This window comes from Chiloscyllium punctatum, chromosome 3, assembly GCF_047496795.1.
Source record: "Chiloscyllium punctatum isolate Juve2018m chromosome 3, sChiPun1.3, whole genome shotgun sequence".
Taxonomy (NCBI): domain Eukaryota; kingdom Metazoa; phylum Chordata; class Chondrichthyes; order Orectolobiformes; family Hemiscylliidae; genus Chiloscyllium; species Chiloscyllium punctatum.
Window position 1 is genome coordinate 33,997,068 of NC_092741.1, and position 15,640 is coordinate 34,012,707.

Here is a 15,640-nt window from a genome sequence, read left to right on the forward strand (position 1 = left end):
GGTCAGCAAGGATCATTTGCGAGATTGGCATGGGCTTGATGGGTCGAATGACCAGCCACCTGCTTTTATTTTCTATGTTCCAATGTTTCAGTGCAAAATAGTTGCTTTATCTCCATGATCCCTGATGTTGTTTATCTCCAGAAATTGATCACATTCTGGCTTGAACATGCTCAATGATTGAGCTTCCACAGCCCTTGGATAAAAATATTTTAAAGATTCATCACCCCGTGAGTGAATAAATTCCTCATCTTGGTTAGAAATGTTACAACCTCAGGCAAGCTAACACACGAAACAGTTGAAATTAAACAATTTAGCACCTTGTATGTTTTCAACTAAAAGCTATAATGTATTGGCAGGCAGGAGTCTATTACTGATGGGCTAAACTCAGCAGGAACATTTGTGAAGCAGGAACTCTGATGCATGTGGAGTTCATATTCTAACATGCATGTGGTCTACCTATACTCTACCATGTGTGGACTCTGTATCTTAACAGGTGTGGTTTCATTACCCTCAGGAGACAAAGGAAGCAAACTAAAAATCAGCAAAAGTAGACTTTCCACATCCTATCCTAAGAAATAACAAATGAACCTTCACTTTTGGGTCACATCCACGATAATCATTCCTAATAGGCATAACTCTTACCTCATTTTCTGCTAATCTTTAATATAGCTCAAAGACAATGTAACTTTAGCTGTTATAATAAAGATTCTTTGTGACTTCTTATGAATTTTGTATTACGTTTGGCATTTTCCTATTATACATTTATTTACTGTATATGTGTGTACCATTGATAATAAATGCGACCTCCAGCAGCAGTAACTGAACTGGCAGTTGGTGTTCTATTCTGTTGTGGACTTTTACAATGAGAGCCTTGTATGAAGTGTAATAGTACACCAGTTTCTGTTACTCACTATAAACCATGGTATGTTACAAATGCTTGTGACACTTTTGACTGAAGAGTTATATATTTCCAATCACCACTTAATTTTATATTCAATAAATTTGCTGCTAAAAGCTATGCAAGAAATAAAGTTCGCAAGAAAAGGACTCTCAGCTTATATTCATAGATGTTCATTTTGATCAGGAGTGGAACCAATGCTTCATGCTGTCACCAGGCAAAGTCACTGAAGGAAATACCATCTTCAAGGGATCATGAAAAATAACTCCTGTGACACCTGACACTGCATGATATTCCATTATTAATTCTTTATTCTGTCAGATGTTGCACTTGTTTCAAGCAACATGTGTACATTTAAGCAATGTTTCACAAAAACAATTTCTTTGGAAAGCAAGCAATAGTTGACTAAAAACAGATAGTTGCAAACTACCATTATAGTTGTGAAGAAATTAAATTTTAATAATTGCCTGAATAAAGGATGGGTACCACGGACTCAAAACACACCAAGTCCATTTGCACAAAAAAGTGCTCTGCTCTAGTGCCATAACAATGACCTAGCCATTGACAAGTTTCAACGGGACCCAGCTACACTGCAAACATGATTTCCTCCCTGGTGAACAAGTGGGCAAAAGTTGTGGGATGTCTTTTGCCATAAATGCAGCAGTGGAAATTGTATCACAGCCAAACAGCTCATCGGTACAAAAGACGACTGCAGATGATGCCGAGTCCATTTCTAAGAAGCAGGTGGCAACATTGACCTTTCATCCTCAAGGTCAATAGGCACATATACAGGTTCTTTGGTTCAAGTGTATTGTGAAAGAGGTCCAAGATCTCCGTTGTTGACTTTGTTGAGAATGGGTTTGTTATTTGATTTCCATCTTGTGCTTTTTGTCCATAACGTTAAGTACATCATCTAAAATAGAAGGTCCTAGATCCAGCTGAAGAGAGAGAAGTGATCCGGTGAGATTGTGGAGAGAATCCTTTGATGCATTGTTTGTTTTTGTCATTCCACACTGTGTGATCCTGTGAGTGGAATCTTCCTCCATGATTTTACACTCTGTAGATTGTCCAAGAAGTTTCTGTGAGTGATTGATGCTGGCTTCACCATTCTGTAATACCATTGGATACTTCTTCACCTCTCTTCCTTCTGTATTAATGTGCCCATTCCCACAGTGCTCATCCTTGCCTGGCATGTGTTGTTCTGTGGTTGGGTGGAGTCGAGGGGGTTTGGGAGGGGCTGAGAAATCCTGCTTTGAAACAAAGCTTACGGCAGTTAGTAGAGGAAGATTGAGGGCTTGAGATCCGCCAATGCTTGGAAGTGATATGGCATTCTTCAGAACAGGTGAGGGCATCTCAGAGAAAGTAGAATTTGGGGTACTGTTTGCCCTTGAAAATTCACTGTGCCCTACATATTGACTAAGCTTTGCCTGACCTTGATTTCCAGGCAAGAGGTCGTACTTCCCTTGGAGGAATGAAATGTCCCCAAAAACGTCATGCTCCCCTCCATTGCCAATGTGAATGGTGTGGCGGAAGTCTCCAAGAGGAGGACTGATCATGTCAGGGGACAAAATGTCCCTCAACTTAAATTTCTTGCCTTTTTTGTTGTTGGTTGTTTTCAGGTAAATTGGTGTTTTAGCTGGCATCCCTCAGGCAGTGTTAGAAAAATGTCCAGAAACATCCAATTTTTCTCACAGATACAAATAAAAGTCTTCCAAGCAAAAAGACTTCAGGTTCCGTCTCCCCTGCTTCTTTGCAGTGAATTATTATTATTTTGAAGAGAAACCAATCTCATTGCCAACTCGTGAAACCTTTTCAGCTTCTAATGGATATTGTTTCTTCCACAGTGAAAGGGAAGGAAGACAAACACAAACTTGGGTAGCTCTATAAAATCTGACGTCGTTATCAGTTATATGACTCAAAACCTGGAACATCTGGCCCCGAGAAAACATGCGGTGATCTCTGTAAGGAAATCAAACAGACAATGAGCATGTTTATTGATCAAATTGCAAACTAACTACTGGGTCAAACTTCACTATGAGAGAATGGTAGCATAGTCTTGATACTACAAGACTTGTGATCCAAAGCCCTGGGTTATTTCTTCAGATTGACACATTTAAGTCTGGCCATGGAAGCTGGAGGAATTTAAATACAGCAATTGATAGATATAGGAGAACAAGCTAATCTCTTTAATCAGCACAAAACTGTAGGGAGAAGATGTTGGCATAGTGTTAATGTCACTGGATTAATAATACAGAATTTTAGGCTAATATTTTGGGACATGGGTTCTAATACCAGAGCAGCAGCTGGTGTAATTTAACTTAAATTTAAACTCAGTAATAATGACCATGAAATCATTATCATAAAAAAACATCTAAAATTAGTAATCTCCTCCAAGAGAAGAAATCTGATGTCTTTAAGTTGAGAGAGGGGAATACTTTCCAAGACCTGGGTCTCTTCTCGCACTATTCACTGAAAGAAAGTGTGCGGATGAAGTAGGCAATAAAGAAGGTAAATTATATGTTGGCCTTTATAGTGAAAATATTGTACACAGTTTTGGGTCTCCTTTCTGAGGAAGGATGTTCTTGTTATGGAGGGAGCATAGCAAAGGTTTACCAGGTCTGATGTATGAGAAGAGATTGAGGAGGTTAAGATTATAGTCACTGAAAAATGAGGGAGATGTCATAGAAACCTATAAAGTTCTAACAGAACTTGACAGGTTAGATGCAGGAAGGATATTCTCAATGGTGGGGGAGTCCAGAACCAGAGGTCACAGTTTAAGGAGAAGGGGTGAATCTTTTCAGACCATGGTGAGGAGAAATTTCTTCCAGAGAGTGGCAAGCCTATGGAATTTACTACCACAGAAAGCAGTTGAGGCCAAAGCATTGTGTTTTCAAAGGGGAGGTAGACATAGCTCTTGTGGCTAAAGGGATCATGGGGTATGGCAGTGGGGGTGGAGGGGGGGGGTGGGGGGTGAAAGAGTTTGGGATAAGGGTATTGAGCTCAATGATCAGCCATGATCATAACGAATGGTGGAGCAGGCTTGAGGGATTAAATGGCCTACTCCTGCTCCTATCTTATATGTTTCTATGTTACCAAACCTGAGCTACATGTGATTCCAGACTCATGGCAATATGATTGTTTCTAATTGTTCTTTGAAGTGTCCTAGTAAGCCATTCAGTTGTATCAAACAGCTACTAAAAATGGCACTGTGCTTGTACCATACAAACTACAGCTGATCAAGAACATGACTCAAGGGCAATTAAAAATAGACAGTAAATAGTGGCCTTACCCACAATTCTGGTGCTCCATAACAAATAAAATATAAATTTGGTAAATGGGAGAGTTTGCTTTAATAAAAGTTTCCTTCTTGCTTATCCATTACCTTAAATAGATTGTGGTGGTTCAGCATATCTCACAGAATGATACAGTATAAAATGAGGCCTTTCAGCTCAGCATGCCTATGCTGTCTCCTTGAAATTACTACTTCTAGTCCTGATTTCCCCCCTTGGCTGTCAAAGTTTGCCTTTACTATTCTTTCCATGTTATTTTAAGCATGCCTATTAAACCTGCTTACTCGAATCTTTCCAGAGTGTAAAAACTTTTTTTTCCCCCATCAGATGTCTGGTTCATCTGTCAATTATTTTCAATTAGTGTCCTTTCATTACTAACCCTCCTTCTGGTGAAAACAGTTTATCTATTTACTTCTTCAAAACTCTCCTGTTACTGTACTTTGAGCACCAGAGTTAAATCTCCTCTTAGCCTTCTCTGCTGTAAGGAGAATATTATTCACTCACTCAGGGTTGCTAAAACAAACTCAGTTATTTTTGAGAGTTCAGTTTTAAAAACAGGTTCTCTTTTGGGTTATCCTACTAAACATCTGCATGGTGAAGGGGACCATGCATTTGGGTGACTCACCACAGCAGAAGGTAGTGATGATTTACAGCACCACACACCTCATTCAGCACAAAACTGTTAACTGTAGATACAGCTGCAACCTTTCCATACAGCTAAAAGCTTCAATAAAAGCTTCAAATTGACTGAAACAACAGCTACAGCAGTTTAACCAACTGGTAAACAGCTCAGAGCACTTTTTTCTTGGTCTGAACTGTTGATGATCACAAATAGGTCAATGATAGTGGCATTACAAATTTCCATGAGTGATGCCTGACACTGGAGAGGGATTGAATAAGAACAGACTTAGTTCCTGTTTGCAATTGTTACATTCCAAAGTTAACCACTAGGTAAGAGAAATAACATTAGGGAGAATGAGAACTTCCAAAAACTGGGCCTGACACATTCACTGTTGCAGTATTAATTTGAATTACAAGGGAGAATGAGACAATGTTAAATATTGCTCCCTTGCAAAAGTATTCTGATGTTTTCGCTGTAATGGAACAAAACTTAACAAGACACAACTTAATAGAATGGAGACTTCGATACCTATTGGGATGGGTGAATACTGAATCAGTGATACATTCAGGGTTGTGTCAGATTTGGACAGGACAGGACGTAGCTGAAGAAACATGAAGGGAAGGACACAATATATCAGATGTATAAAGGAAACAGCAAAGGATCATAACTTGAGAAAAGTGAATGAGAAGCATCGGAGGCACAACGTGTAGGAGAAACTGATAAGAAATAAGTTGAGAAACGAGTGGTCAAAGGCAGAGTCAAAGAAAGGGAAAAAACAAAATCAGATGAAACAAAGCATTTATCCCCCTAAGTAATGAAATACTAGGGTTCTAAAGAGATAAATAGCTTACTTTTTTATAGCTGGTTTCATATGCTGATGGCACAAAGTACTTCACACTCAAGGTATTAATTATGAAATAGACATTGGATGTTATATTCTATTGAAAAACAACGTTTTACACAACTAAGGCTTATGGACAGAAATGTGACAAATGGCCAGTTAAGCTTCTGTGCGGATTATTGCTTCTGTTCTTTTTGCCTGATGCCATGGACAACCACACCCAAACACAGTCAGAGAGGGAAAGATCCCTGTATTACTATCTTGCCCCAGATAGTAAATCCATCAGAAGTAAGCAGTGAAGTACTACTTAAATTTACTCTGTTTTGGTGCTTTCAGTGCAGAGCAGCTCTCTTTAACAATACATCATTTGGGGAATTTATTGGAAGCTTGAGGAGGGGCTATCCATCGGCAGTTAGGCTGAAATATGATCTGTGGAAACAGACACTTTGATCCAACTCGGCCCTGCTGACCAGATATCCTAACCTAATCTAATCCTGTTTGCCAGCACTTTGCCCATATCCCTCCAAACCCTTCCTATTCATATTCCCATCTAGATGCCTTTTAAATGTTGCAATTGTACCAGCTTCCACCACTTCCTCTGGCAGCTCATTCCATCATGTACCACACTCTGCGTGAAAACGTTGCCCACAAGTCCCTTTTATATCTTTCCCCTATCACCCTAAACCTATGCCCTCTAGTTCTGGACTTCCCCACCCCAGGTAAATGATCTTGTCTATTTATCCTGTCCATGCACGTCATGATTTTATAAACCTCTATAAGGTCACCCCTCAGCCTCCGATGCTCCAGGGAAAAAAGCCCCAGCCTATTCAGCCTCTCCCTATAGCTTAAATCCTCCAACCATGGCAACATTCTTGTAAATCTTTTTTGAACCCTTTCAAGTTTCACAACATCCTTCCAATAGGACGGAGACCAGAATTGCATGCAATATTCCAAACGTGGCCTAACCAACATCCTGGACAGCTGCAACATGACCTCCCAACTCTTATACTCAATACTCTGACCAATAAAGGAAAGCATACAAAATGCCTTCTTCACTACCCTAACTACCTGCGACTCTACTTTCAGGGAGCTATGAAACTGCACTCTAAAGTGTCTTTGTTCATCAACACTCCCCAGGACCTCACTATGAAGTCCTGCTAAGATTTGCTTTTCCAAATGCAGCACCTTGCACTTATCTAAAATTAAACTCCACCTGCCACTCCTCAGCCCATTGGCCCATCTGATCAAGATCCTGTTGTAATCTGAGGTAACCTTCTTTGCTGTCCACTACATCTCTAATTTTTATTTCATCTGCAAACTTACTAACTATACCTCCCAATCATTAATATAATTGACAAAAAAGTAGCGAAACCCAGCACCGATCCTTGTGGCACTCCACTGGTCACAGGCTTTCAGTCCAAAAAGCAACCCTCTACCACCACCCTCCATCTTCTATCTTCAAGCCAATTGTGTATCCAAATGGCTAGTTCTCGCTGTATTCCATGAGATCTAACCTTGTTAAACACCTTACTGAAGTCCATATAGATCACGTCAATGGCTCTGCCCTCATCAATCCTCTTTGTTACTTCTTCAAAAAAACTCAATCAAGTTTATGAGACATGATTTCCCACGCACAAAGTCATGTTGACTATCCCTAATCAGTCCTTGCCTTTCCAAATATGTATAAATCCTGTCCCACTTAATGGTAAGGTCCTGGGGAGTGTTGATGAACAACTTGCCCACTACCAACTTCAGGCTCACCAGTCTATAATTCCCTGGCTTGTCCTCACCAACTTTCTTAAATAATGGCACCACATTAGCTACCCTCCAGTTTCTGGCACCTCACCTGTGACTATCGATGATACAAACATCTCAGCAAGAGGCCGAGCAATCACTTCCCTAGCTTCCCACAGAGTTATCTGATCAGGTTCAGATAAATGTTAAAATGTCCCAAGTAGTACTTCAGGCCTACATTCCTCCTTCATTCAAAATCAAAACAGACAAAACTAAGCATCCATTACATTCAGAGCAAAATCAAGCAATCAAAACAGCTGATCTATGGCAGTCTTTACTTCACACAAGCCTCCATTCCACTCTAATCACCACACTGTCTTATGTCCCTATTCTCTTCTCCCTATTACAGATACCAATCCTGTCTTTGAATGCATTGGTAATCTGCTGCAATCACTTCATGAGACAGTAAGCTTCACATTCTCAATCTATGAAGGGGCAGGATTTATTTTGGTGAATGAGTGAGAGCAGGCACTAATTGATGCTGTGCGCGAAAGACACAATCGGTAGGAAGCTTGGATTTAGCCATTCTGGGTCTCTTTGCTGATTGTCATAATTTGAATCAAGCACTAATTAAATGTAATTTTCATTTACATGTGGGGTCCTACAGATGCCTAATAAGCTGGAACATAAATATCAATTTTCTTTAAGTGAAATCCCTAGAGAACTTTCAGAACAAATATTAACAAGAGTGCTAATGATACCTTGACAGTGTCAGAAAGTTTCCAGAAATGTATCAAAAGTTCTCATGGAAGCCCAGCAGAAAGTGAATAGTAAAAAGGTATTTCCCCTGGAATGACTAGTTTACTCCAATCAACTTGTCATTCTCGGTCAAGTGCCCGCCACTAAAATGTCGTGCAGCTTCATCAATGAGCACTAGTAAGAAATCTTTAGAGGCAATCACAATTTCCAAACCTTTACACTTTGTTTGTGTAAGTTTCACTTTCTAAATCAAAATGGAATGCTACACTTTAAACATGCTAAGCCAATGTTCCTCTTCTCTCACTTTCAATGACATCTTTTAAGATTTATCTCCAGGTATCAATATTCTTTTTGCCAGAAATGATCTAAATGTGGTCCAACTAAAGTTCAGTAAGAATTTAATATCATCCCTTTGCTTTTATATTCTTGTCTTTTAAATATGAACCCAGCACATTTTTTAAGGTCATTTAGAGTGTAAACACTTACATTGCTACTTTTCATAACTAATGTACCATATCCACAAACCACTTGCTCCTCTAATACATTCAGTTCCTTTAAAATAAATTGTCTACTTATTCCACCCACAATAGTGAACCAAATCACCAGAGTAAAATATATTTTCCTATTTCGAGAACGCAACTTTAAATCAGTATGCACTTCAATCCTGGCAGTCTTCTGGAAGTATGTGTCTGAGTAGTTGATATTTGCTTTCTTCGAGAGGTTGAGTAGTGAGTATGATTGTAATCCTCGGGAGATCACATTGGGCTGTGTTATCTTTTCATAATTATGCACCTGTAGTTTAGTAATAGATAATTGAGTCTTTGGCAGTATTGCATCTGATTTTCCTGTTGCATGTAATGTGCTTAAACCTGGCAATCTTTGAACCATTGAAGCTTACAGCATAGAATGTGATGACCATTTAGAATTAGAATCCCGACAGTGTGGAAACAGGCCCTTCGGCCCAACAAGCCCACACCGACCCTCTGAAGAGTAACCCACACGTACCCATTTTCCTACCCCTTACTAATGCATCTAGCCTAAACATTCCTGAACACTACGGGCAATTTAGCACAGCCAATTCACCTGACCTGCACATCTTTGTGATTGTGGGAGGAAACTGGAGCATCTGGAGGAAACCCATGCAGACACAGGGGGAATGTGTAAACTCCACACAGACAGCCACCCAAGGCTGGAATTGAATCCAGGTATCTGGCACTGTGAGACAGCAGTGTGCACCACTGAGCCACCGTACTACCTTTAACCCAATGTCCATGTAGGCTGCTTGCGCCAGCATTCTAAAACTCATCCCATCATCTTGTCTCTTGCTTTGAATGTATGTTCAATCCATTTTATCTTTGTGTGTCTAATTCCCTGAAGTGCTGGTTTTCAAATGTTCTTGACTGAAGGATCATTTGTGAGATGGATTAATAATCATGGAAATCACATTTAAATTATAATAGTGATACTATTAGAATACTAATACAAAAAGTATTATATGTAGGGTATTTTAGTGATACTTCTATAAAAATGGCATTTTTCAGGATCAGTAAGGGAATCCAGAGTTACAAGAAATGGCAGGAAAGTGGTTATGAGGAGTATTTTGGATCAGCAATCATCCTATTGAATGGCTAAGCAGGCCCAAGAGGCCAAATGGCCTATTTCTTATTATCTTTTATGTGCCTACTTCTCACTGCAGTTGTTTGCCTATCCTTGTACATTTCCCCGCGTGGCTGCCACCCTCCAGTACCAGTTTGGAGAACTACTGTCTAGATTTTAAACCAAGATTATCCCATTTTTCAGATTTTGTTTGTTCAGATATTGGCCCATTTAAGAGTCTGGACATATGGAGACTATGGCCCTAATCTCTGAACACTAAATTGGCATCCCACTAGGTAAGTTTGACAAACAGATATTTACAGCACAGAAGGAGGCTATTCAGCCCATCATATCTGCACCACTCAAAGATTTGACTACACTAACCCCATTTTCCAACTTTTGCCCCTATTCTTGGATAATATGACAATACAAGTGAATACCTTAATGTTGCTTGAATGTTACAAGAGTTCCTGACAGTGAGTTCCAGATTCCCACCTCCCTAGAGTCCAAAAGATTCTCTCAATTTTCCTTTCAGCTTTCTACCTCTTACCTTAAATGTTTGTCCCTGGTTATTAACCCCTCTACCAATGTTTTTCTATCCACACTCCTCATAATCTTACTGATATTTTCTAATCAATCTGTTCAGAGATGTTATTGAACAACTCTGGAGCAAGTGGGACTTGAATCTGGGCCTCCTGGCTCAGAGGTAAGGACATTTTTAATCGGGTCTCTTTCAACTTTTGCTGCACAAAGGAAAATAGCCCCAGCCTATTCAATAGCTTACATCTCCTGCACTCTCTCCACTTTGGGAATGGAATGGCAAATTTCTCCATGCATTTGGCCAATTCCCCTGCAAAAGATGAAGTTAGGCTTCCTGTCTTATTATTGAGAGAACATCTTTGTTATGGAAACAACACACCTGTTGCATGTAAAAGCAGTGGAGGAAATGGCCTCATCTGTTGCATGCTACAGAAGTGAAACCGGAGGAAAAGGAAGAGGAGGAAGAAAAATACCCTTATTTCCACTCTCTGAAAGTGGGCACAAGCAGAGGCTTCCGGACACTAAAGAGCCCTGTTTTAACTGGCTCTTTGCATAGTTAGGTTCCCAAAGAAGGATCACATGAGGAGGTTCTTATGCATCAATTTCTAACCTCAGTTATCAAGTCATATGAAAAGCTCAGCCCTTGGTGAAGTCAGAGGTATATTGTAAAAGCCAGTAAAACCAGCATCTAAATACAATGAGAGGAAGTGATATTGTTGTGATGCAGTGTACAGCTGAATAGTCATGATGGATAAGCTCAGTGCTAAGAAATATGATATAAAAGAATTTGCAAAACTTTCTGAATTTCTTGTTCACTTTTCTTTTACTGTTATCTGTTTAATCCAAAAACAATCAATTGAGTGAAATTTCAATATAGGGATAGAAAACAAGAAACAGCTAATTTCCCAATCAAAGCCAATCCTGGCGGTCCCCTAATATCCCAACTGCATTTTCCTTAAACCTGTATCTCTGCCACTGCACCCTAACATATTATTAGATATCTGCATGAGAAGCCTTTCTGGTTACTATTAAACAAATAAGGGGATTATTTTATAATTTGGAAAGAGCTAGAAACTAATTACTTTGTGAATACATAATCCATAGTGGCACATTCATGGCTGCACCACAATGTGTCTGGTAATAATGTGTCAGTCTATCAGTCCATAATCTGTGTGAAAAGCCAAAATACTTCCATTAGTCTCCAGCAGTTTGAGTCAAAAGTGTGATTATTTCCTCTTTATTGGAACCAGAGGTCATGATGGAGTTATTTAAATCAATGAATTTTAGAATACAGTAGATGACAAAGGAGTCTGCTTGGTCTGTCAAATCCAGTAATGGTACTAACTGATGAAGCTCCAGTAATTTATTTTCCAGAGCACAATATTATTCCAAGTCAATTCAATTCTTTAGCAACAAACTCGTCAGAGTTTTTCACATAATGGGTCAGAGACACGGACAGAGCATTTTCATTGACAGAGTTCCCCTGCAACATTAAAAAATAATACTACATTAAAGGTTGTACTAGTACGGTTACAGTTACTTTACTGTTTCTAAATAAGAACAGATGCACATTGATTCTTATCTTTAAGAATCAGCGTTATGCAAATGAAGCTGACCACCAAATTAACTGGCAGTCCATGTAGCCTCTGTAGAGAGAGGAACATATGTCGCCTGACCTAGAGTGTTTTGCACCCACAGTATTTAGTTTCACAGATGCAGCTTTCATTTTAGAGGGGTTGCCCAGCATATTCTAGACCCACGCGCTGAAAACGCTAATCTAGTTGAGTTACATTTTTTCCGCAGTCTGTTCCTGCACATTAGCTAAAACAATATTCAAAACATCAGAAACAAGACTAAATTTTGCCTTAACTTTGAAAAAAACTTTCGGGTTTTTTTGCATTTTGCGATATTATCGTATCTATTTAATCCCAACCGCTTTAGCGAGAATAAACTATTGGTTGAGGTGCTGACACTTGGTAAAAACCCCGTAATGGGTGGAGGATGGTGAATCATTTGGTTTTTGGGGCTGCTTTTAGTTGATAGATTAGGAACCTCTTTTATATCCAGCTTTAACTCAAGCAGATCTCTAGCTAAGCAGAAAGAAAAGAGCTGTCAACCATAGTCAAGATGGGAAGTGGGAGTGAAATGAAAGAAAGAAAAAGACTTACGGTCTCCCCAGAGCCTTGGCGGAATGAGGCTAAATATTTTTCACTATCCTGTCGATTTGTCCTTTAGAGAGAGAAATTCCTCTTTGCTGGGTGCTGAAGTAGTCGAAAATCAAATCCCCAGAGCAAGGTCTGGCAGCGTGAGCTCCCCTGAAGTTAGTGGCGTGCGCAGGATGTGTGTGTCTGCGGAACTGAAGAGTCAATTTCAGTGGCAGCGCGCCAGATGTTGTAGCCACCCTTGGATCCTGACAAGCGGCTTCCACCTGTGTCTGTCTGTCACATTCACGTCAGTTGGGAACAGTCTTTACCCTGTTGCTATCTGTCCCTCCCTAAGCCAAACAGCTGGGAGGGGAAAGAGGTGGGTTGCCTGTCAAGTGGCCGACAGTAAGGAGGATAACATTTGGGGAGCGCTGCAGATACCACATGAATCCAACTTCTGCAGCGTGAAGGGAGCCCGTTATATATGTTAAAATAAAATGAAGCTGGTGCAAGGAACGGTCCTACCCTCCTGAGCTTAAAACAAGACACATCACAAGTTCTGTTATACACTGAGATGGGTGTGTAAGCTGAGGAAGTGGGGAGTACTACTGAAAACTTGGTGTTCTGGATCGAGATGCTGGAGCAGTTAATAATTACCGTCTTTAACAATAATTCAAAAGCGAACTCAATACTCAAATTGGATCGGTTCAAAAATGTTTGAAACTAAACGTTGTGTGTAATCAGAATGTACTCAGCGCAAATATAACTTTACAGTCAAGTCAATTGAAAACAAAGCAATATTTGTCAGTTTAAAATCCAGTCCTGGTTTTCCAAACGATTTGAGATTCCAACTCCTCTCCAGTGTTTACACAGTCAAGAATATATTTGTACAGTGGTAATGTGCTGGGCTAATGCAAATGTAATGGAAACACAGATATATAAATTCATATTAACACAGTCGGAATACCCAGAGTCTAAAAGAAAATGTTTTAAAATTATAACGACCAAAGGAGGGAAGTTGAATATAATTAGCTGAAACTCACTGTGTCCAACCCGAACGGTCTGCTCCCAGAAACTTGGGGTGGTGCTGAGGTTTAGATTGAAGGTATTGTAAAAAGCCTGTAATGTGCATTTAATTTTTTTTAATATATTGATTCTGGCAACATGTTACATTTATGTTGGCCTTTTAAAATGAAAGCTGAAAATGTGTTGCTGGAAAAGCACAGCAGGTCAGGCAGCATCCAAGGAGCAGGAGAATCAACGTTTCAGGCATGAGCCCTTCTTCTCCTGCTCCTTGGATGCTGCCTGACCTGCTGCACTTTTCCAGCAACACATTTTCAGCTCTGACCTCCAGCATCTGCAGTCCTCACTTTCTCCTTTTAAAATGAAAACCAACTCAAGGGCACTTTGTAATGAGAAGTTGTGAGTTTAAAAAAATGCTTAAGCATGTCTAAAGGTGCATCCTTTGCTAACTTCAAATCTCACAAGGCTAGATGAGATGCCATGAAAAGAATTCACTTTTTTCTGGCTTTAGGATCAAGGAACCATGGTTTAACTAGAACATATGGGAAACGGGAGAGAACTCTTCTGGTTGGAGCCTGGTACACAAGATTATTGTGATTGTTGGAGGTCAGTCATCTGAGCTCCTGGACGTCTCTGCAGGAATTCCTCAGGACAGTGTCTTTGACCTAAACATCTTCAGCTGCTTCATCACAGATCTTCCTTCTGTCATAAGGTCAGAGGTTGAGATGTTTACTGATGATCACACATTGGTCAGCACCATTCACAACTCTTCACGTACTTAAGCACACTACTTCCAAATGTAGCAAGACCTGGACAATATCCAGGTTTGGACTGATAAGTGGCATGTAACACTGGTGCCATACATGTATCAGGCAATGACCATCTCCAAAATGGTGAATTTAGCTATTGGCCCTTGATATTCTATGGCATTACCATCACTGAGTCCACCTTATCAAAAATCAAACTGCCCTCTGTAGTCTGTATTAAGACGATCTAAATGGAAAATCTCAGTTGCATCCATGCCAAAAGTGATGACTATGGTTATACAGTTGACATGGATCTGCAGTTGACAAATGAATAGTGTCATTGACCATTTGACACCCGAGTTGAAGGTCAGTCTAGATCTCTTCAATTTATTCTTTAACCTTTATTGTCTCATGCATTCAATATAAAATACAGTGAAAAATGGGTACTGTCGCTCATACATAAGCTGCATTCACAGAGTAAAATAAGAAAAAACTTAAAAGAGAAACCTACTTTTCCTTCTCCGCTGCTACAACATACCACCATCAGAATCCCACTCTGGACTTCCCAGTCCCCACCTTGCTGCTGAGAGAGTGTCCCACTCCAGGCTTTCCAGCACATGCTATGCCACCAAGACAGTGACCTGCTCCAGGCTACATCAGCCTATGCCATGCCATCGAGAGAGTGACCCACTCCAGGTACACCAGCCCAAGCCATGCCATTGAGAGACTATCCCATTCCAGGTACACCAGCCCACACCATGCCATTGAGAGACTATCCCAGATACACCAGCCCACACCATGCCATTGAGAGACTATCCCACTCTAGGTACACCAGCCCACACCATGCCATTGAGAGACTATCCCATTCCAGGTACACCAGCCCACACCATGCCATTGAGAGACTATCCCACTCCAGGTACACCAGCCCACATCATGCCATTGAGAGACTATCCCATTCCAGGTACACCAGCCCACACCATGCCATTGAGAGACTATCCCATTCCAGGTACACCAGCCCACACCATGCCATTGAGAGACTATCCCAGATACACCAGCCCACACCATGCCATTGAGAGACTATCCCACTCCAGGTACACCAACCCAAGCCATGCTGCCGAGACACTGTCCTGCTACAGGTACTCCAGCCCACACCATGACACCATGCTCCAGGCTTCCCAGCCCACGCCACATCGCCATCAGGGGCCTACTCCATGTGAAAGCGAGAGTCCTGCTCCAGGTTTCACAGGCCGACTGACCATCTCTGCAGTCACATTGGCTCTGAAAATGCTGTCACCACTCAGGAATCCACCTCCTGCCGAAGAGCTCTCTTTATCAGATAAGTTTGAAGAAGAAAAAAAGGGGTATAAGGAAAAAGAAAAATGCAGACCAGGGGACAAGCCCAGGCACAGGAGCCCGAATACTACTTACTCCATTGCCGCCATCTTGC

The 15,640-nt window shown here is 40.6% G+C and overlaps 1 protein-coding gene across 2 annotated transcripts in view; it reads right to left on the bottom strand.

Moving 5' to 3' along the window:
* Nucleotides 1-1,186: 1,186 nt before the first annotated feature.
* cdc42ep3 (CDC42 effector protein (Rho GTPase binding) 3) overlaps nucleotides 1,187-15,640 on the bottom strand; it is a 211,797-nt gene continuing 197,343 nt past the window's right edge. Inside the window, exons 1-2 of one of the 2 annotated variants that reach the window (XM_072551387.1) lie at nucleotides 12,449-12,963; nucleotides 1,187-2,857 (exon numbers count right to left, since the gene is read on the bottom strand). In XM_072551387.1, the coding sequence (XP_072407488.1) occupies nucleotides 1,762-2,541 (780 nt within the window). In that variant the 5' untranslated portion in view covers nucleotides 2,542-2,857; nucleotides 12,449-12,963 and the 3' untranslated portion in view covers nucleotides 1,187-1,761. Of the gene's footprint in view, nucleotides 2,858-12,448; nucleotides 12,964-15,640 lie in introns of those variants that run through there. The other variant, XM_072551388.1, reaches the window with a different exon arrangement.